Source organism: Mesocricetus auratus, unplaced genomic scaffold, assembly GCF_017639785.1.
Source record: "Mesocricetus auratus isolate SY011 unplaced genomic scaffold, BCM_Maur_2.0 Super-Scaffold_100014, whole genome shotgun sequence".
Classification (NCBI taxonomy): Eukaryota; Metazoa; Chordata; class Mammalia; order Rodentia; family Cricetidae; genus Mesocricetus; species Mesocricetus auratus.
Window position 1 is genome coordinate 14,476,499 of NW_024429197.1, and position 21,096 is coordinate 14,497,594.

At 48.3% G+C, this 21,096-nt stretch overlaps 1 protein-coding gene across 6 annotated transcripts; it reads left to right on the plus strand.

Annotated features, from left to right (window-relative positions):
- Positions 1-1,682: 1,682 nt before the first annotated feature.
- On the plus strand, positions 1,683-14,032 carry Zscan20 (zinc finger and SCAN domain containing 20). Of its 6 annotated transcripts, none has more exons than XM_005079467.4 (8): positions 1,683-1,780; positions 3,678-4,180; positions 7,182-7,347; positions 7,768-7,844; positions 8,086-8,170; positions 9,666-10,319; positions 11,326-11,751; positions 12,717-14,032. In XM_005079467.4, exons 2-8 carry the CDS (start codon positions 3,785-3,787, stop codon positions 13,946-13,948), a joined length of 3,036 nt encoding a protein of 1,011 aa, XP_005079524.1. In that variant the 5' UTR covers positions 1,683-1,780; positions 3,678-3,784; the 3' UTR covers positions 13,949-14,032. The 6 variants fall into 6 exon arrangements, with proteins under 6 accessions (XP_005079524.1, XP_012975599.1, XP_040612527.1 ...); XM_013120145.3 differs by having other exon boundaries at positions 11,329-11,751; XM_040756593.1 differs by having other exon boundaries at positions 9,666-9,887.
- The last annotated feature ends 7,064 nt before the right edge of the window (positions 14,033-21,096 follow it).

The window sequence follows — 21,096 nt, forward strand, 5'->3', positions numbered from 1 at the left end:
CAGGAGGCAAAGTCAAGCAGATTCCCAGAACTCATGGGTTAGCTAACCTAGCTGAATCTTTGAGCTCCAGGTTCAGTGACAGACTCCACCGTTAATTAACAGAGCAGAGAATGCTCCATGAAAGACACTTATATTGATCTCAGCCCTCCACAAGCATGTGCACATGCATGCACAGTGAACCTACCCACACAAACACACACGCACAAAAGAGGCGATAGCACTATGCTCAAGGGTTTCCTGCTAGTGAGTGTTAAGGCATGCACTCAGCATTGAAAAGTGGTTTGAATCCAGAATCCCTGCTTTACCTACGTACTATCTTTAATCTTCAAAATATCAGATGGAGGTTCTGCTCTGTCTCCTGAATTTTACAGCTGAAAAAAAGGACAAATGTGATGCAGTGTTTGTTTGTTTGTTTGTTTTCAAGGCTTCGCAGCTCAGAAGTATCAGAGTTGGGATTTGGATCTATGCCTGACTACAAACCCCACATTTCCAGCTTCCTATCAAATTCTCAGACCTTAGAGTATTTACAGCGGCCATCTTAGTTAGGATCACTATTACTATGACAAAACACCATGACCAAAGCAACTTGGGGAGGAAAGGGTTTATTTGGCTTATCCTTCACTGAAGGAAGCTGGGACAGGAACTCAAACAGGGCAGGAGCCTGGAGGCAGAAGTTGATGCAGAAGCTATGGAAGGACACTGCTTATTGGCTTGCTCAGCCTGCTTTCCTATAGAAACCCTGAACCACCAGGCCAGGGGTGGCCCCACCCACAATGGGCTGGGCCCTTTCCCATAAATCATTAAATAGGAAAATGTCCCACAGCACATCTTATGGAGGCATTTTCTCAATTGTGCCTCCTTCTTCTCTGATGACTCTAGCTTGGGTCAGGTTGGCATAAAACTAGCCAGGACGGTGGTCCAGAGCAGCCACAAATTATATTCAGATTATTTAGTACAAAGGATTAAGATGTTTCCAACACCCAAAGGACTCAAGCTCTGAACAAATCGACTTACACAATAATGGCCAATATCAGCTACCCATTGTTGGATCCTGGCTCTGAATTAGCAGCTCTAGGTTTAATGTTTCACCGATGCCTCACATAAACCTGTGACAGGGGTGCTGTTATTGTTCTCACAAGTGAAGAGATTAGGTACAGAACTCTTCCAAACCACTCTGTAGTTTCCAAACTGTAGTTTCAACTGTTCAACTCTTTCCTGCCCAACAGAATGGTCACTGAAGTTGTTAGGTTTCAAACCTGAGACAAAGAGCTCAGATGCCTACTTAACATACCAAAGCGAGCCTGACCGCCAGGATCTCCTCAGTCCCTACAGGCAGCTCAGCCATTTGTTCCAGGTTTGAACCTAAGAGCAGTCACTCTCTTTCCGTTTTTACTATTACTTTTCCTTGGTTTGTCCAGCTCAACATAGTGAGCATCGTTTCTTCAGTGAGCCCCACCTCTTCTAATCTAGGCTCCGCCTACTAGGTGGTGCCGTTACCACAGAACCAATGGGAAGAGTTAGGGTCATTTCGGGGCTCGCCCCTAGGCGTTGACCCTGCTAGATTTGTTCCGGTGCCAGAGCCTATGAGAAGATGGCGCATTCATTGGCTGACGTCATCTGAGAAGCGGCCGACAAGGGGGAGGTGCCCGCCGGTGCTCACGCGATGCATTTTGGGAGTTGTAGTCTCGGAGACCCGGTTCCCAGGCTGGCGGGGTCGGGACTTCTTGTCCCAGCATCCCCCGCAGGAGCCTGGGAGCACTTCCGCCCTGTTGTGAAGTGGGTGAGTCCGAGTGGCGAATGGGGTGCAGCTGAGACTCAGTCGCTGGGCTGGAGGCTTAGGAGGTGGTGGTACCCTGGGGGGCCAGGGAAGGTGAGAGGGGAAGGTAGCGTGCGTGTGAGTGTGTGTTTGTGTGTGTGGTGAGGGGCGGGCAGATGATGCGGCGTCTGGAGATGGTAGGGTCACCGAGGTTTGTCGGGACGAAGAAAAGTGAGTTGGAGGGGCCGGCAGTGAGGTGGGTCTTTCAGAGGTCTGCAGGTGAGGTGGAAGGGATGGGCTTTTGACGTGTAGGGAAGTCAGCTTAGGGTCTGGAGAGCCCAGGCAAGGGAGAGAGGATTCCAAGGGCCCTGGCAAAGAAGTGAAGAGGCCCCGAGCTGGAAGTCCGACCTTAAAATAGTGCTTCAATCTCCACACCCAAGTTCATGCCATCTGTAATGGGACTCGCTTTTGTATTTATCCTTAAACCTGTACTTCTTTCCTCATTCTTGATGGCAGTGAAAGGCATCTTCATCTACTGACCCACCCAGCCTTTACGGGCCCGCCCACCCTCTACGGGCCCGCCCATCGGCCAGTTCCTCCTGCATACTCCCTTCCATGCCTTTTCTTTAGCGTCTCTTAAAATGACCTCTGTCTTCTGGGAGTCTCTGCAGAAGTGTCCACATTTTCATTTCTCCAGCTTCAACAAGCATTGCAACCAGTGAGGTCTATTTAGCACTCAAGTCTGATTGTACCTTCAGTTCCCCAGCTTGGGGTCCATCACTGGCGTGCAGCACATGTTGAATGAAATCTGGTATCATAGCGTCTTCATAACTCCCTCTGAAGCCCACTTTTCACACACTCCGCAGTCTGAGGCTGCCAGAGTTTTCCCCTTTTCCTGGGTGGGCCATTTGGTTCTACGCTGTTGTATGGGCTGTCTCTCTGGGGTGCCCATCTCCCATTCTGTGTGATGAGAACTCAAGAACCTAGTCAACTGGTTAACCCCAGTTGAATTCCTTTAAACCGCTTGCTACCTCCGACTTCCCAGCTCCCAAATCATGCTCTATTTACCACCTTTGATTAACATAATCATCTGTGACTTTTTCCCCCTCTTCCACTAGACAGCATCATCAGGACAGGAAGTGTCTGGCTCATCTCCATTTCCCTTTGTCCAGCCCAGAACAGTAAACCCCTAATGTAGATCAAGCAAATGAGTAATGTGAGCTAGTGACTGTTGGGGTGAGCTTTGTTAGCCCAGGCTTGCAGATGGCTATGGACTTCCAGGCCTATGAGCTTTAGTCTTCTTCCTGCCATTGACGTCTGCTGTGTAAGCTGAGGCTGAATCCGTGGCTGGGGGCGGGGGTTAAGACAGCCTTGGTTAACACAGGGATGCCGGTTGCCATTTCCTTTTCCCGAGGCCTTTTGGCCATTGCTAATTGATTAGGAGGCAGACTATCTTGGCTGGAGTTTTGAGAAACTTCAGGTTAGAGATGATGAATAATGTCAGATGTGTAGGATGGCTGGAGAGTGAGAGGGATTTTTCAAGATGCCCATCAGTAGCGGGACACTGAGTCTCAAGTCTCAGAAGGCGGGCCTTGTGGAGGAGGAGCCCAGCCTGAGGGAAGGTTAGCTTTTGGACACAGTGTAGAAGGGAGGAAGGCCACAGGGGGGCCAGAGCCCAGAGGCCCAGGGTTCTGGGCTTACACACTTCGTGTGTCCCAAAGGATGTAACATGGAGCTGTCTGCCTGTGAAGTGGGCTAGGTGCTGGCTTCGCGCCTGATCAGGGTCTTACTTCCTGCCCTTTGCAGAGGAGCGTCTCTGAGTCTTCCCATGCTGTTCACAGGCGGGAGGTGGGAGGGAAGTGAGGAAAGCGATGCTCCTGGGTCCTCTCGCTCACTCTGTCCTTTGTCTTTCTGCCTTCAGTCGTGAGGAGCACTCCTTCCCCAGGAGTCCCTTGAAGGACACATTGCCAATGCAGGAAGTCACTGGATGAGGACAGCCCCGCCTAAGTGAAGCCTTCAGGCCTGGTGATGGCTGTGGCCACGCCTCCACCAGAGCCTGAAGACCTCCTGATTGTGAAACTGGAGGAGGACTCATGGGGATCAGACTCCAAACCCCAGAAGGAGGCCCACGACCGTGTCCCCAGCCCCGAAGTTTCCCGCCGGTGTTTCAGACAGTTCCAATACCAGGATGCAGCTGGACCCCATGAAGCCTTCAGCCAGCTCTGGGCTCTCTGCTGTCGTTGGCTAAGGCCCGAGATCCGCCTCAAAGAGCAAATCCTGGAATTGCTGGTCCTGGAGCAGTTCCTGTCCATCTTACCCAGGGAGGTGCAGAGCTGGGTGCAGGCACGACACCCCGAGAGCGGGGAAGAGGCTGTGGCACTGGTGGAGGATTGGCATCGAGGGGCCCTGGCTACCAGACAGCAGGTGAGGCTCAGAGTCTGCTCTCCAAGAAGCTGCTTAGACCAGGCAGGGGGCTGGGACTGAGTTACTAATCGCCCCCAAATCGCAGTAATAGTGATCGTTGAGCAAGTGCTCTGCTGTGTACTGAGCCCTGCTGTGTAGCAGGTGGTATTCTAACTGCTTGACTTGTATTAACTCATTTAATCCTTACACAGTTTAATAAGGTAGTTGATACTGTTAGCCTAATTTTACTACTGAGACTAGAGAGGCAAAGAAAAGAATAGGTAATTGGATCCTGAATTGCAGAGCCAATCTCTGCACTTGGAAAAGTCTAACTAGAGTGTGCATGCCTAACCACCATCGAAACTGCCTCCCAGGACCATACAGTGTGCCTCGTCTGTAGTATGTTTTATGTTTAACACAGTCACTATACATACCTGGATCTCTTTGGATGCTTATAGCAGCACATAGACAGAAATAGTATTCCTGTCCCCATTTTGTAGCTTAGGGTTTCAAAAACCAGATGGTTCCCAGAGGTCACTGGGGTGGGGGTGGGGTAGGGGTGAACCAGAGCCTGAACTCTGATCTTCTGTTTCGAAGGCCATGCTCTCTGCACTATAGATGCCTCATCTGGAAACAAATTAAAACCCCTCTGGGTATGAGGCTCAGGTGAGGTGTTCACTGACATTCTGTGAGCCCCACTGTGCATTAGGCCCTGTTCTGAGCCTCTTTCATCCAGTCAGCCACCGTCTGAGAAGATAGGTTCTCCTTTTCTGTTTTTAAGAGAGTTAACAGTGAGGTCAGTAACACTTCCAAATTTGTATAGTGAAGTGGTAGAGCCGGAAAGGAAAGTCGTGTTTATGGATTCAAGTTCACAGGTTCAACAATTTATAAGAACTCTGAGGGCCTATGATATAGTATCTAATTTTCCTGTGACACAGAATTTATAAGAACTCTGAGGGCCTATGATATAGTATCTAATTTTCCTGTGACACAGAATTTGGGCCCTGCTTGCAGCTGCCCTGTATTGTGAGTTACGTAGCTGGCTTCAGGCTAAGACAGCCTTCTAGAACCTTCACTTGAAAACCTTGCAGCTCTGTACTTGTTATAATCAGAAATCCCAGTGACCTCAGGCTTGACCACATTTGGTTGTAAGGATTTTGTGTTTGAGAATACATACGTTGTAAGTGGCAGGGTTTTCTGTCCGTTTAGATGGTAAAGGTCTGAACAGATGTGAGAGTGGGGGCAGGGGAGGCTAAGCGGGGGCTTTGCTCTGGGTTCTTTTAGGGACTGGCAAGAAGCTACCATCTCAAGCCAGAGAGCAGGGCATGAGCGTGTGCCTTTCAAAAGTATACTCCACCCCTGTGCTATTTCTTTCATAAGCAAGCTGTTTGCCACGAGTGGCAGAGAAGAAACTACGGAAGCCTTAGGACTTTGGAGCTGGACAGTGTAAACATGAAGCCTAGAAATGAGGATTGACTTAAGTTCTTTTTGATCCTTCATTTGTAAAATGAGGAGTCAGACTAGAGTTTTTCAAATGACACCGCTGTGAGCTGACCAGAGGGTGAACTGCTTCTAAAACAGAGAAAAGATACAAAGCAACGGTGCCTTCCCTGCACCCCTTTCCCTGTGACTTAGTTTTATTCTCCAGCTGCTCTGCCTGCTCCTGGCTGCTCACAAACTTCACAGCGATGGGTGCACAGGGAAGAGCTTTCTTCTGCGCATGTGCCTCTGACTCGTTATCTCCTCTGGAGGCAAAATCTAACTCTTCATAAGAGAGTGGGCTGTTTTTTTATTTTTATTTTTTTAAGTTGTATTTTCATGTAATCAAAGTACTTTTAAATTTATCTTGAAATCTCTTCTTTGCCTTAAATATTTACTTGTATATTGTTTGAGCTGTAAGTGTGTTGGGACTTTCCAGCTACCTTTCTGTTATGATTTCTGGTTTACCTACATGGCAGACAAGAGCACACATGTCATGATTCTGTCCTTTCAAATTTGCTTAGTGACACTCCCTGGTTGTCTAGTGGTGAGGGTTCTGCCTCTCTCAATTTTGCTTAGTGTGTTTTGTGCCCTAGAATGTGGTCCACCTTGGCAATGAATGACCCATGGGGGCTTGAAGACAGATCTTATATTCTACCTTTAGAAGCTCTGCCTCACAATTCAATCACACCTCTCCTGTTTTGCCCCACTAATGAGTCTAACCCCACTCATAGCAATCTCCATTTCACCTTCTTTGGTTTGGTCTGTTCAAGAGCACTGCTGACGCCTCCAGCAGCAGTCACCCTTTCTGCTATGGTTCTGTCCATCATGGGCTGTGCCCTTAGAAGCATGGGAATTAAGGTGTGTGTCCTTACATGGATTGAGGATTGTTATGCCTTTGTATCATTTTATAAAGCCCGGTGTATCATTTTTATCCCTGGTGACTTCTCTTACTCTGTGGTCTGCTATTCTGAAATTAATAACAGTTTCTCTCAATTTCTCTCCCCCCTTTCCATTTTCATGTGTATATGTGTGGTATACATACATGTATGTGCATATATGTTTGCAAGGGTGTGCATATACATGGGTGTGTGTGTACCTAGAGGCTTGAGGTTGATGCCAGTCAGACCCAGAGCCCACTGATATGGCTAGTCTTGCTGGCCAACTTGGGATTTCTGGTCTCTGCCTTTTGAAACTGGAATTATAGATAGACCACCATGATTACCTTTTATCTACATGTGTTCTGGGGACCTGAACTCTGGTCCCTGCTTGTGTCTCAAGAACTTTAACCACTGAGGCATCAAGAACATTTTGAATAATGATCATGCTTGAAATACTTGTCCAGCCTCCCAGAATTCAACAGGACAGAACTCATTTGGTAGTGTAAATGCTGATTCGTTTAGTAAAGTCAGTCTGTTAGCTTTCTCATTGTGTTTGAAACACTCTTTGGATCATAAGAGTCCATTAACCCCTGGAACACATTCCTGTCCCACTGAAGGAACCTTATTGAACTAATGACTGGAGGTGTGGGCTTCATTTGTAGGGACTGGAGCCGTGTGCTGAAGAGTCCGGGTCCTTTGAAGCAGTCCCAGAGTTTCAGGGCTTCCAGCTGCAGCCAGTGGCTCACTGCTCTGAGGCACAGCCCCAGAAACAGTGGAACACACATCCAGACCTTTCCAAGATGCTGCCTCAGCTCTCGAAAGAGAGTGGTAAGTACCAAGGAAATGGGGACATAAGAGAATGAGGCCTTTCCTCCCAAGGGCCAGGCTCGGGAGGGGGAGAAAGGATGTGCAGAATTCAAGACCCACGACAGGACAAATGCCTGGTGGATGTTGTCACTGAGCAGTTAAAGGGCTCATGGGAGAGGATGTCTGCCACACTCCACCAGCTGGAGTTACACAGAAGGTGCGGGCATGGCAGTGACTGTGTGCTGCGCTCAGGGTGGGGGCAGGCACCTCACACGTGGCACACCACTGAAGATAGCTTAGGACTTCCAGCATCTAAAAGGAAAGTCAGTGGAGAAATGCGTGCCGGGCAGGGGACACCCTTAGTGTGGCCCAGCAGAAGAAAGTGGATTTAGAGAACCGAAGCAGCTCATACCTCACAGGGTTATTTATTCTCTTCTTCAGTGGTCCTCACACCCCAAGCCCCAGCTATTCCAAAAATGGGGAACACTGGAGATTGGGAGGCGGCAGCCAAGTCCCAGGTAAGCTGCTGTTTTCTTGTCGTCCTCTTGCCATGCCCCTCTCCCGTGGCCTCCCCCAGCAGAGGGGTATAGGGCCTGGGGTGATAGTCTTTGTCCCATTGGGCCTGCTGGCAGTCACTGACCTTGATGCTGGCCCCACACACAGCTTCACTAAAGTGTCCTGATCTTTCTTAGACCAGGTCAGGTTCCTGGCTGATTTTAAAGTGTCAACGATATTTAGGGACCTTTCTGTGTGTCACAGGAAGCCCCGAGCCCCTGTAGACAAGCCAAGGAGAAGCTCTGCCAGGACCCTGCGGGAGATGACTGTGGGAACGGTATGTGCCTAGGTAAGTGTGCTCTGCTCCAGGGCCCAGCTTGCCTGTCTCTGGGACACGGGTTCCCAGAGAGGGGTTTGCACTCGTCAGAGCCAGAACTCTGCACTCTCTGTACTTTCTGGGGAGGAAGAAGACTGGCTCCTTGCAGCCAGTCCCCCATAGTCTGCTGGGTCTCCATCTGGGCTGTGTGCTGCTTCCTAGAGCTGGCCCTGCTGGGGCTCATGACCTGTGTGTAGTGACCTTGAGTCTGCAACTGCACCAGGCCCTCCGTCTCAAAACTCTGCCCCTTCAGCATCCATTGAGAGCTGCCTTTTGGGGGCAGACACTTGTGAACTGAGCTCATGAGACTGATATATGAAGCTATGAGAAAAACACACACAGACACACACAGACACACACACACACACACACAGACACAGACACACACAGACACACACACACAGACACAGACACACGCACACACACAGACACACACACAGACACAGACATACACACATACACACACAGACACAGACACACACAGACACACACACACAGACACAGACATACACACAGACACAGACATACACACATACACAGACACAGATACAGACACACACACACAGACACACACACACAGACACAGACACACACAGACACAGACACACGCACACACACAGACACAGATACACACACAGACACAGACACACGCACACACACAGACACACACACAGACACAGACATACACACACAGACACAGACACACACATACACACAGACACACACACATACACACACAGACACAGACACAAACACATACACACACAGACACATACACACACAGACACAGACACGCACACACACACGCAGACACAGACACAGATACACACACAGACACAGATACACACACACAGACACAGACACAAACACATACACACACAGACACACACACAGACACACACATACACACATAGACACAGACACACACACATACACAGACACAGACACACACAGACACACACACACAGACACAGACATACACACATATACACACAGACACACACAGGCACAGACACACATGCACACAGATACACATTCACAGACACACACAGACATATAGACATACACACACACAGACACACACACACACAGACACACACAGACACACACATTCATTCATGTGTGCACACAGGCGTGTGTGTGTGTGTGTGTGTGTGTGTGTGTGTGTGTGTGCGCGCACGCGCGCACGCAGGCTCATATGCCCATGTGTGTTCCTTCCCTCCAGCAGTGGAGTTGAGTCTGCTTGGGTTGCCTGAAGTCCTCTGTTGTCTTTTGTGGATCCATACTAGCCTCCCTGCCGTGTTGTGCATTTAATAACAACATGTAGCTTCTAGACACCTCTCTCCTGGGAGATGAGCATGGGAATTTCTCATTGGTCTCTTTTGGGAGAGGGGTGAGAGTTTCAGGAACAGTTAGAGAACCAGTACAACAGGTCATTTCTGCTCTGTCATTTCTTCCTCTTGTGTAGGAGTTCCAGTTTCAAAGCCTAGTGCCACATCCCAGCATGAGCGAGGACCAGATTCTGGGAATGGGAGTCCTGCAGATTATATCCTGGACAGTGAGCAAAGCAAGCCAGCCCAGGAGGACTCCAGGGCCTGGGAAGAACAATGCCAGTGTGATGGGGAGGACGTGAAGGCGTCGGGTGTGCACTGGGGCTATGAGGAGACCAAGACCTTCCTGGCAATTCTCAGTGAGTCTCCTTTCTCTGAAAAGCTCCGCACTTGCCACCAGAACCGCCAGGTATACCGGGCTATTGCAGAGCGCCTGAGGGCGCGGGGCTTCCTGCGGACCCTGGAGCAGTGTCGCTACAGGGTCAAAAACCTTCTACGGAATTACCGGAAAGCCAAGAACAGTCACCCACCAGGGACGTGTCCTTTCTATGAGGAGCTGGAGGCTCTGGTGAGGGCTCGGGCAACCATCAGAAGAGCCTCGAGTGGGCCAGGAGAAGCTGTGGCACTCCCCAGGCTGGGTGACAGTGACACTGAGATGGATGACCAAGAGGAGGGGAGCTGGGAGCCCGAGGAGGCAGCAGAAGACTGCAGTGGTTCTGGCCTGGCCACGGAGGAGTCTCTCCAGGGTCCCAGGATTGCAGGGGGCCCAGCTCTGCTCCAGAGCCGCATTGGTAAGAACATGGCACTTAACTGGATGAATGCCAGCCAGGCTGCTGCTTCCTAGGCTACAGCTCAGACTATGAGTCATATCAGTGACACTAGAGTAAGGAGCCAAGTCCCTGGACCATCCTCAGGCTCACACTCTTCTCTGGTGGCCACATGGGGTGGTTATGGGGAAATCACTCTAAAGCCTTGCTAGATCTGGAGAGGCCCCAGCTGCTTCCCACAGTGAGTCACTGGATGGCACCTGAGTGGATTTTTCATTTCTGTAGGTGTGTTGCTCTTAGTGTCTGAGACAACAGCCCAATAATTCACAGCTAGCAAATTTGGGTTTAAGGAAGAGTGGGTGAAATAGTGAAACAGAGAAGAAACTCACAGTGTAGACTCGAGAGTCATTGTGTGACTAACACCTAGTCTTGCAAAGGGAGAATCACTGACGTCCGTGACATAAAGCACCTAAAGCCACACAGGTTGGAGCAGAGCCTGGGCTCCTGCCTCATGTTCATGTGGTCCCCTCAGACCCCATGCTTTCCTCCTCAGTTACATCACTTACCTGCACTGGAACGGAGACTGCACTGTGCCCTTTTCACTCTGACCAGAGAGCTATAGTCTGTTACCTGGTTATTCAGGTCCATTTGTGTCTGGTCCTTGGGATGCTTATACTCAATGTATTGTTGAAAGAAGAGTTCACAAAGGAGACAGGATGTCTTCTGAATGAATACAGGGAGAATCTCATGAATCTCAGTGACTCATTGGCTGAAGCCAAGGGAGTGATACAATTGCTAAAACCTAGCCACTTATTTCTCCCTTTCTGCAAGACTGTCTCTTGAAAGGGTGAGAGAGGATACCTTGGCTGACCTTCCTAGCATACCCCTGAGAAGCAAGTTTGTGTTCCCTGGTACTTGAACAGTTTCTGAGGCCTGTGTTCTAGATACGTAGATGTCAGGTGACCCCAGTCCTAATGACCAGGTAAAGTTCTCCTTAAGTCTTACACCTCTGAACTCTTCACTCTGACAGCAGGTGTGCATTGGGGCTTCGAGGAGACCAAGGCCTTCCTGGCAATTCTCAGTGAGTCCCCATTCTCTGAAAAACTCCGCACCTGTCACCAGAACAGCCAGGTGTACCGGGCCATCGCAGAGCGGCTGTGTGCGCTGGGCTTCTTGCGGACGCTGGAGCAGTGTCGCTACAGATTCAAGAACCTTCTTCGAAGCTACCGGAAAGCCAAGAGCAGCCATCCACCAGGCACCTGCCCCTTCTACGAGGAGCTGGACTCGCTGATGAGGGCTCGGACTGTGATCAGGGCCATGGAGATAGTAGGAGAAGCCAGAGGTCTTCCTGGATCTAGGCAGAGTGGTACTGAGGCTGATGACCAAGAGGCCTGGGGTGAGATGGAAGATGAAGATGCCATTAAACTTCTGCCAGATCCCCAAACTCCAGATACAGGTGATCCTGGAGGCAGTGGGTGTTGGCAGAACCTGCAGCCTCTACAAAGAGGGGAACTGAAAGTACTGGAATTGGCACAATGTACCTCGAGACCAAGTTCTCAGCACCAAGGAGATTCATTTGCCCCAGAGGGACAAAGACAGGAGATAGAGGATGAGGGAAAAGAGGAGGAGAACAAGGGAGGGGGAAGGGATATTTGCCCTGAGGGACAAAGCGCTGCCTCTGGCAGAGGGGAGACAGATGTGGCCCATAGGAAATGGCAGTTTATAAAGGAAAACCCCGTTAGGATGAGTTGGTTTGTTTTGATTGGGCATGTTAATTAGGGTAGCCAAAAGGGGACTTCAATCCTTTGATAGCTGGGTGGTCAGCCTCAGGAGGAGGAAGTGACCAAATAAGGCAATAGACCTTGGTGGCCAGCTTTAGGAATGTAATCTAATGGTTTTTAGCAAGGCCTGCCAGGGCCATGTTTGCCATGCTCAGGCCTACTAGAACCCTTCAGGAACCAGGTATATTATCTTTGTCTCTGAGCCAAAAGAATGAAGGAAATCAAATAGGAAAAGGTTTTGTACATTGCATAGATCCTATCATCTCTTATTTAGTGTTGTCCTGCGCATGAGATGGCCAGTCTAGCTTTTACTGGGACACATCTGGGTAATTATGGGACTGATTCAGTCTTATATGACATAGGATCTGTTCAGTGTACTGGAGGCTGATATGAGCTGTTTATTATTAAACACAGACTTTAGAAGAATGGGAGTAATGTATTTCAGACCGCTCCTCAGCCTTTCAGGGTTAGAAGTGTGCATGTACACAAAAACTTGATAACTTTCATGCTAGTCACATTTATAAGCTGTGGGATATAAGATCCAAATCTGTGCTATCCAAATTCACAAAATACATAATACAGGTACAGTAACGCTAACCAACGGATGAACAAAAAACCCCATTTCTGTCTATTCTTTCAGGTTTTGATTGGAAGCATGAGGATGAAGACCAAACTTCAGAGCAGGATGTTTTTGGCGATTTGCCAAAATATACCACAGAAGCCGTTTGCCAGCCTCCTGATTGGGGGGAGGACAATGAGAATGAAGATGAAGGGGAGTGGAGGAGTGCTCCCCTGTGGGAAGAGTGTTCCTCTGAGGAAGACTTGGAAAAACTCATTGACCATCAAGGCCTGTACCTCACAGAGAAAGCCTACAGGTGTGACGCGTGGGTCAAAAACTGTAGCGGGAGATGCCACTTCGTGACCCACCCAAGAACCCACACAGGGGAGACGCCCTACACATGTCTTGAGTGTGGAAACAGTTTTAGTGAGCGCTCCAACCTCAATGCCCACCAGAGAACCCATGCTGGAGAGAAGCCCTCCAGGTGCCTGGAGTGCGGGAAAGGCTTCAGGGACCACTCCAGTCTCATCACCCATCAGAGAAGCCACACAGGGGAGAAGCCCTACACGTGTAGGGAGTGTTGGAAAAGCTTCAAGCAAGTCTCAAACCTACTGAAACATCAGAGGCTCCACTCGGGAGGAACTCCTGACCAGTGTAATGAGCCTGGAGAGAACTTTGGCCAAAGTCCATCTTTTAGTGCCCGCTGGAGAAATTCTACCTGGGAGATACCCAAACAAGCTCAGGATGTCAGTGCGAGCATGAACTCTCCTGGACCCCACAGCACCAACTCAGGGGAGAAGCTGTATCCGTGTTCTGAGTGTGGAAGGTGTTTCTCTAAGAGCTCTGCCCTCGTCAGCCACCAAAGAATCCACACAGGTGAGAAGCCATATGAATGTGGAGAGTGTGGGAAGAGCTTCAGTAAGAGCTCCACCCTGGCCAACCACCAGCGGACGCACACCGGCGAGAAGCCATATAAGTGTGCAGACTGTGGAAAGTGCTTCAGCGAGCGCTCCAAGCTCACCACCCACCACAGAGTCCACACGGGAGAGAAGCCCTACAGATGCCTTGAGTGTGGGAAGTTCTTCCGAGACCGCTCCAACCTCATCACTCACCAGAGAATTCACACGGGAGAGAAGCCGTACAAGTGCAGAGAGTGCGGGAAGTGCTTTAACCAGAGCTCCAGTCTTATCATCCATCAGAGGATTCACACCGGGGAGAAGCCCTACAAGTGCACAGAGTGCGGCAAAGACTTCAACAACAGCTCCCACTTCAGTGCCCACCGCAGAACCCATGCTGGAGGAAAAGCGCTGTAGGCAACAGCTCCTCCCAACAGAAGAGCAATAATGTCTATTTATATCTCATGATCGTTTCTAAAACATGCTAGAAAAGAAACCTTCCAATGTCTAAGCTTGGTGTGTACTTAGAGATGCTATCTTGTAGATTCAGGTAATTTGGATGTGATTTACACCTACAAGGAGTAAGATTTGGGGGTACTTCTCAAGTGTAATTTGGTTTGTGTCCCCACCTCCCACAAGTCCCCCTGTAGAATCGTTAGGCTGTCCTTACATCTTTACATCTGCTGTCTTGAGAGAGCTTAGTTAGTGTGTGAGGCAGATGGGTGATGTAGGATTGGAGTTGAATCTGTGGCCCTACATAATTGATTCCAAATTCTTGCTCTGCTGTTTACTGCTCTACACAGGGAGAGTGGTTCTTGTTCTTGGTAGTTTGCAGTTGGGGTAAATCCTCACGGGGAAACCTTGAAATTTCATGGTGAGAGGAGGTGTCAACTGAGAACCAGTGCCTAGGGTACTCTATTGCATGGTCAGCAACAGGTGGAGCAGTGGTGACATCATTGCAGAATCATTAATAATAGCAGGGATGGCTGCTGTGCATTGAACATTGGCTCTTTAGCTGCCCGTGTGCCAAGCACCTTATGTCCTTGAAGCAGTCCTGTTTCCCAGAGTAGAAAACTGAGGGCTGGGAAAGTTGGGTGACCTGCATTGGTCTCACATCTGAAAATGGGAGAGGCAGAATTCATCAAGATCCATGTGTCCCCGGAGTCTGAGGGGCTGCGTGCTTCATTTAGCACTTACATGGAGGTGGGTAACTAGTACTAGGGTTGCAAAGCGTGATCACTAACAAAAATCACCCTTTGACGAATACAGAAGCTGAGAGTTCCTGCAGGTGAGAGGGTTTGGGATGTTTAGAATTGGGAAGCTCTTTATGTAAGGCTGAGTTGCTACTAAAGTGATGGTCATATGGGTGAGAGAGGGGCAGGCTGAGAGCCCTGTGTCCCGAGTGGGATAGTGCTTTGGCGAAGAAGTGGGCCCAAGAGTCCTTTTCTCAGGTCAGTCCTGCTTCTTATTACACGTGGCACATCACAGGTTAATAAGCCACACCGAACAGGCCTTCCCGCAGTGCTCAGTCACTGCTGCCCTTTGGTCTCTCTGGATCATTTTCTTCATTTCTAGTCCTCTGCCAAGGTGCTGGCATGAACAGTGTTCAAGGCCTTGACACAGATAGGGCTTGGAAATGGTTCCTATGCTGGGTTCATGGCACCGTTTCAGCTTGAACCTTCTTGCCCCAAGCTGCCGAGCCGAGCAAGTGTGGTGTCAGAGAGTGTGGTGTCATGCACAATGGTTTTCTTTTTTTTTTTTTTTTTTTTTTTGGTTTTACGAGACAGGGTTTCTCTGTATTGTTTTGGAGGCTGTTGGTCCAGCCTGGCCTCGAACTCACAGAGATCCGCCTGCCTCTGCCTCCCGAGTGCTGGGATTAAAGGCATGTGCCACCACCACCTGGCTGCACAATGGTTTTCTTGTTTGTGGCACTTTGGCCTTCAGAGGTTTTCCTTAGAAGGGTTTAAAAGTGTTGACCCAGGACTTCGTCTTTTGTGGAATTTTAAAGGAAGATGACCTTACATTCATGTGTGACCTTAGAATGCCATTCATATCCCAGTTACTTTATGGCCATGAGAAGTATTGATCGAATAATAGCTGTGAAGAACTCTAAGACTGGAACTTTTTATTTGCCTCTGAACAAGCGGGTGGAAGATCTTGCCATTCCCACTAAAGAGGTCACTCCTTAGCCCTTTCCTTTGTTCCAGAACCCCTTCCCAGGCAGGAACCAGTGTACCTGAGGCTACCTTCTGCTGACTCTTTTCAGCTTACCTTTCCAGCTAACCTCTGAAGCAGAGGTCATGGGATGAGCCCTGGCTAGAAACCAGTAAATGTCAATAAATGTAATACAAAGATATAGAGTACTGAGTCTGATAGGAAGGGTCCCGGAGGACAGAAGAACATTCTAGAGAAACTTACCAAGGTATGAGATAGAATGGGTTCTAGGTGAAGGTAGAGGCCTAGGTTTTCAGGGACTGGGGATGGTAGGGTGATGACACCCAAGATTGTTCAGGTGCTGGGGCAAAGTCATTCTAGGTATAGTAACCCCCCGGGCTTTTTCCTTTCACAGGTTGGTAGCTAGCTAGCTGGGTGGAACCTCAGTGGTGCTAATCTCTATCAATTCCAGCCTCTCTTTAAGCACATGCCTTAGCTGTAACATTAAATTGCCAAGTGCTTTTTTCTCTACAAACTGTACATTTTATATTTCTTTCTGTCTCACTTGCTGTTTTTCATTATAGACCTGTTTAAGAGTTACTGGCACTAACTATACAACAGGTACAATGTCATGCTGTCTTGAAATACTCCTAAAGAAATCAGCTCATTACTTAAAATTTAGTCTTGGGCAAGTTCTTAGAGCATGAGCAGAAGGCAAACTCTTTGCCAAAATATCCTACAAATGGTCTCAGCCCAGTTGCTAATAGAGACCTTGTTTTCCTTTGAACCCTCTTGAGCTGGGTCCCAGTCTGCATCTCTCCCAGCACTGCTATTGTCCTAGCTCTTTCTGTAATGGCCCACTAAAGCTTTGCTTATAGTATTCAACCTCAAACCAAAAGCAGAGAGAACAAACTGGAATCGAGTGAGGCTATAAAGCAATCAAAGCCTCCTCCAGTGACACACTCCCTCCACCAAGGCCCTGTCTCCTTAAGGTCCCATAACCTCTCCAACAGTACCACCATCTGAGGGCCAAGTATTAAAAGGCTCAGCCGATGACATTTGTCATCCAAACTAGCACAGCCATGTATATCTGGAGCTTAGATGGCAGACTCTGGGTGATATGTTCGTATGTGCATTGTCAAAACCCAACAAATGACTAGAGCTTGTCAGGTTGCTGTTTGTGTTGTATGGCAGGGTTCCAGTTAAAAGAAGTAAGGGTTTGGACTGCTGCAGTGGCTCTGTTGAAGGGAAGAGACACCTTTCCAGGGTTTCAGAGGCAGACTCAACAGCAGGAGACGGTGAAGTGTCTTTGGTGACTGGACCGAGCATATTTCATTCCAGATTGGGGACATGGGGAAGAGATGTAGACAGACCCAGGTGAGCAGAAAATATAAACTTAGTCTGTGACATTTTAAACTCCGGGCCCCTAATGGATCTTTGAGTAACAATTCCTTTGTATGTTTGTGACTGGAGTTGGGGGAGAGGTTAGGCCATATAGAGAGTTGTCTATGTGGGCACAGCAGGAAGCTCACAAAGAAGGAGTTATGCTCGAAGCCAAAGAAGTATTGTGCTTAAAGCAGAACTCACGAAGCAGCTGATGTGAAGGAATGCACCCCTCAGAGGCAGTGTGGGCCACTCCCCACCTCACCCTTGTCATCTTTTGGATACTGCCTCCCTTGCTGCTGACCCCCGACTTTCTGGAAGCTTCACTGTGGAGGACTGAGCTCCCTCTGGAAGTGAAATGGCCACCCAGTCTTTGTTCGGGTGTCCTTCTTTCCTTTGCTGTTGGGACTGTGCTAGTGTCTCGTTTTCAGTAATGGCTTCTGATGCCCTTTGTTATCTTTTTATTATCCTTTGTTCCTCTTCACAAGTCTTCCAATTTGAAGTTCAGCCATAAAAGCAAGGGTAGCAGGGCCCAGGAGAGCCCTGGGCCCACGTGGTCCCACCCTCTGTCTCCTCGAGTCTTTGGGGAATCACTCAAGTAATGTCTGTTCTGGAGCTAACCCACCACCTTGCCTCAGGCATCCCCTGGAAGGACTTTTCTGCTTGAGCAAACTGGTATCTGTGTTTTACCATCCTCTTCTTGGGCAGCAGATTCACTCTGCACAGTGGTGGGTGGTTCCTCAACCCTAACTCTGGAAAACCACAGTGGTGCTTGTTCACCAGGGGGGAGTTCTGTATTTGACTGCTGTCGGCAGGATTGTGTCTTAAAGCTCTCCCTCCTTCCACAGACCCAAAGAGAGGGTAAGGGAAACATTGGCCATTTCTCTGAGGTCTAGTCCTCAGCACTGAACTCAAGATCATGACCGCCTTTCCTGACCCCTCTCCAAAGCAGAGTGTTCTGCCCCTGTGGGGCTAGCAGAGAGCTAGTATGTACTGACTCTGAGGTCAGGGAGCAAGTCTAAAAACAACTTGCCTTTATTGGTTGGGGAGTGGAGACAGGGAGAGAGACAGAGGCAGAGAGACAGACAAAGACACACACACACACAAACATACACACACACACACACACACACACACACACATGCTTGTACTCCTCCCACCATATGGATTTCAAGGGTCAAACTTGGGTCATCAGGCTTGGTAGCAAGTACATTTATCTGCTGAGTCATCTCCTGGCTAGGAACCAGACGTTTTTGAAGCACTGTATGCAGTGGTATTTGGAGTGGATGTGGGCATGGCAGGTATCCGTGGTACTCTCAGGTGCTGTCAGTCTGCTGTCCTGGACACCTCCCAGTTTCCCTTTTGCTTCTACTATGTGGGTGCTGATGCTCTGGTTGTCCCCTTCCTAGGCTTCTTGGGAGCCAGCTATCTGACCTGCTTGTGTGACTCCAGGGCCCTCAAAGCCCTGACCACCTGCACCGTCTTCAGGCTTTTCGCCTATGCACTCATTACATGCACGCACTCTTCAACAGCCCCCACACAGCCCCACGGAGCTTTGACTCAGTTTCTCAGACATAATTTCTCCCTGAGTGTTTCAGACTAGGTTGGGTTCTCCAGCTGCTGGGGTAGGCGGTTCCCAAAGCTAAAATGAATCACATAAAACATCCTTTTTACCTTGGTTTGATCTTTTCCTTGCTTCGGGTGTCCCTTACATCCCCCAGTTTGGAGCAAACGCCATTCTTATCCCCTATCCCAGTGTGCTCCAACAGGTCCATGCAGCCCACAGGGTGGTGTAGGGCAGGATTTGGAGGAGAGCTGGGCCTGCAACTGGCTTTGCCCTCTCTCCTGTCTGTCTTGCCACTCCCAATATCTGCACAACCGGTAGTGCGTTGTTTGCACCATTTCCCCATCACTAATTCTTAGCCAGTATAGGATCTCCTCATGTGGCCTCTGTCCCACCTCTCCCCATGTCTCTGTAAGGACCTGTTCTTGTCTGTGTGGAGGAGGAAGCAGAGGGTGTTAGACTGCCCAGTTCTCACTGAGTGGCCATTTTCCCCACTCTCAGTGTTAATGGCGCCTTGGTTTAACAGTTTTAAAAGCTCAGCTCAGTGGGGAGCAGAATCCTTTTTACTCATTTATTTTCTAAACATGTGGCCTGGGATTCATGTGGTCATTGGCTTTCCCCTTAGGACATGATTAGCAATTCTCTTCATGTAGGTTCTTGTCATCTTTGCTGTCATGCAGTACTTATTGATAGTCATATTTATTTCCTTTTTATACATTTGTGTTGCAGGAAGATACTCCATCATCATGCTACCTAGAGGGTGAGGGTCACAGGATGGGAGATTAAAAGAAAACAAAACAAAACACCAAGTCTCTGAGAATGGCATCAGGCACTCACCTGAGCCCTGGTGGAAGAGGGGCTGTGGGTGCCACTGACAGCCATTGCCAAGCAAGTTTCAAGAGTTTCTGGGGCCCAGGAAGCCCTACTTTGGTGGCACTTGGTGACTCTGGAGGAAAGGGGGCTTCTCTTTCCATTCAGAAACTGGGTTTGACCTTTGGAGCCCTGGGAAAATAACAGACCATAAGAAGTTTCTGCAGTCTCAAGAGACAGGTGAGACCAGCAGTTGGCACCCCCTGGATGCAGTGGTGAGAACCTTTCTGTGAATGGTGGCTGATCCCATCTGAGAAGCCCCATTCCTAAAGTTTCCAAGAAAGAATGAAAGAAGTAAGACTAAGCAGGCAGGAGTCCTACCAAACCTGTCTGTGTGTCTTGGGGACACAGTATAGACAATCATAATTTGACAAACACAATTCACAAAATGGAACATGGAAATGAACTCTTAACATAAAAAATTCATTCCATGTCTAAGAGTAATGACAAGTTTGCAGATATAATATAGTTTTTGGAAGGCAATCTGCATGCCATCCAAATAATCTCTAGTGATGAGAAAATATCATCCATGGATAAAATTAAATCCTTGGAATCACATGTGAATGATGAGAACAAGAAGCTGACTAATTTAATGAAATCATTAGAAATGTTCACAATTCAAGAGGTTCAAACTGTTCAGAAAACAATGGTAATAGATTACAGGCCTTAGAAGACCTTGTTAAAACTGATGTCAGGAGTTAAGGTACAAATGAAAGAGAATAGAAGGGATTTAACATCACCAGTACCTTTCAGAGTAAGAGATGACTTGCCAAAAGTTGCAGGTGTGCTATGGTCTATCCTGTTATTATTTCTCAAAAGTCAACTAATACTGAACATCCAGAAGGATATACAGAATGCAAATGAGATCCTATACTTATGAAAGATTTGAAAGATATTAAGGAAACAGTAGTTTCTTATGGAATGCATTCACCATTTGTGAGGCAGTTAGTATAGATCTGGGCTTCAAGAAATAGAATAACTACAAATGACTGGCTCCAATTAGTCTCAGCAGTTTTAGGACATGGTCTACAACTTCAGTGGAAATCATATTGGAGGAAGAAAGCCAAGGCCCTTGACCATCAAGGCAGAACCAAAGGGTTTTGAGGCTTCTTAAGGTCAAATTTTTTAGGAGTGCCATTATGCTGATGTAGATACTCAAGCTACATACAATGAACACATCTTGTCCCTATGCCTTAGAACAGCCTTGAATGCTTGGGATAAGACTCAAGAACCAGGAAAAAGAATTGAGTCATATACTAAGATTATACAAAGCACAAGAGAACCCTTTAGTGACTTTTGCAAGACTGACTAAAGCTGCATAAATAGGGGTAACAGATCCAGAAGCTAGATGAGTACTCATTGAATCTCTGGCTTTTAAAAATGCTGATTTAGAATGCAAAAAGGAACTTGGGCTCTTAAAGATCAAATCAGCACCAATGGATGAATGGGTCCTGTACACAGCCAGTGTTGAGTCTTTTGACTCTAATACTGAAGCTTGGATAGGAGAAGTAACCTTCAAAGGTATGAAGAGACATCAAAATACCAAATGTTTTAATTGTGTTAGAATAGGCCATCTGAGAAGAAATTACAGACA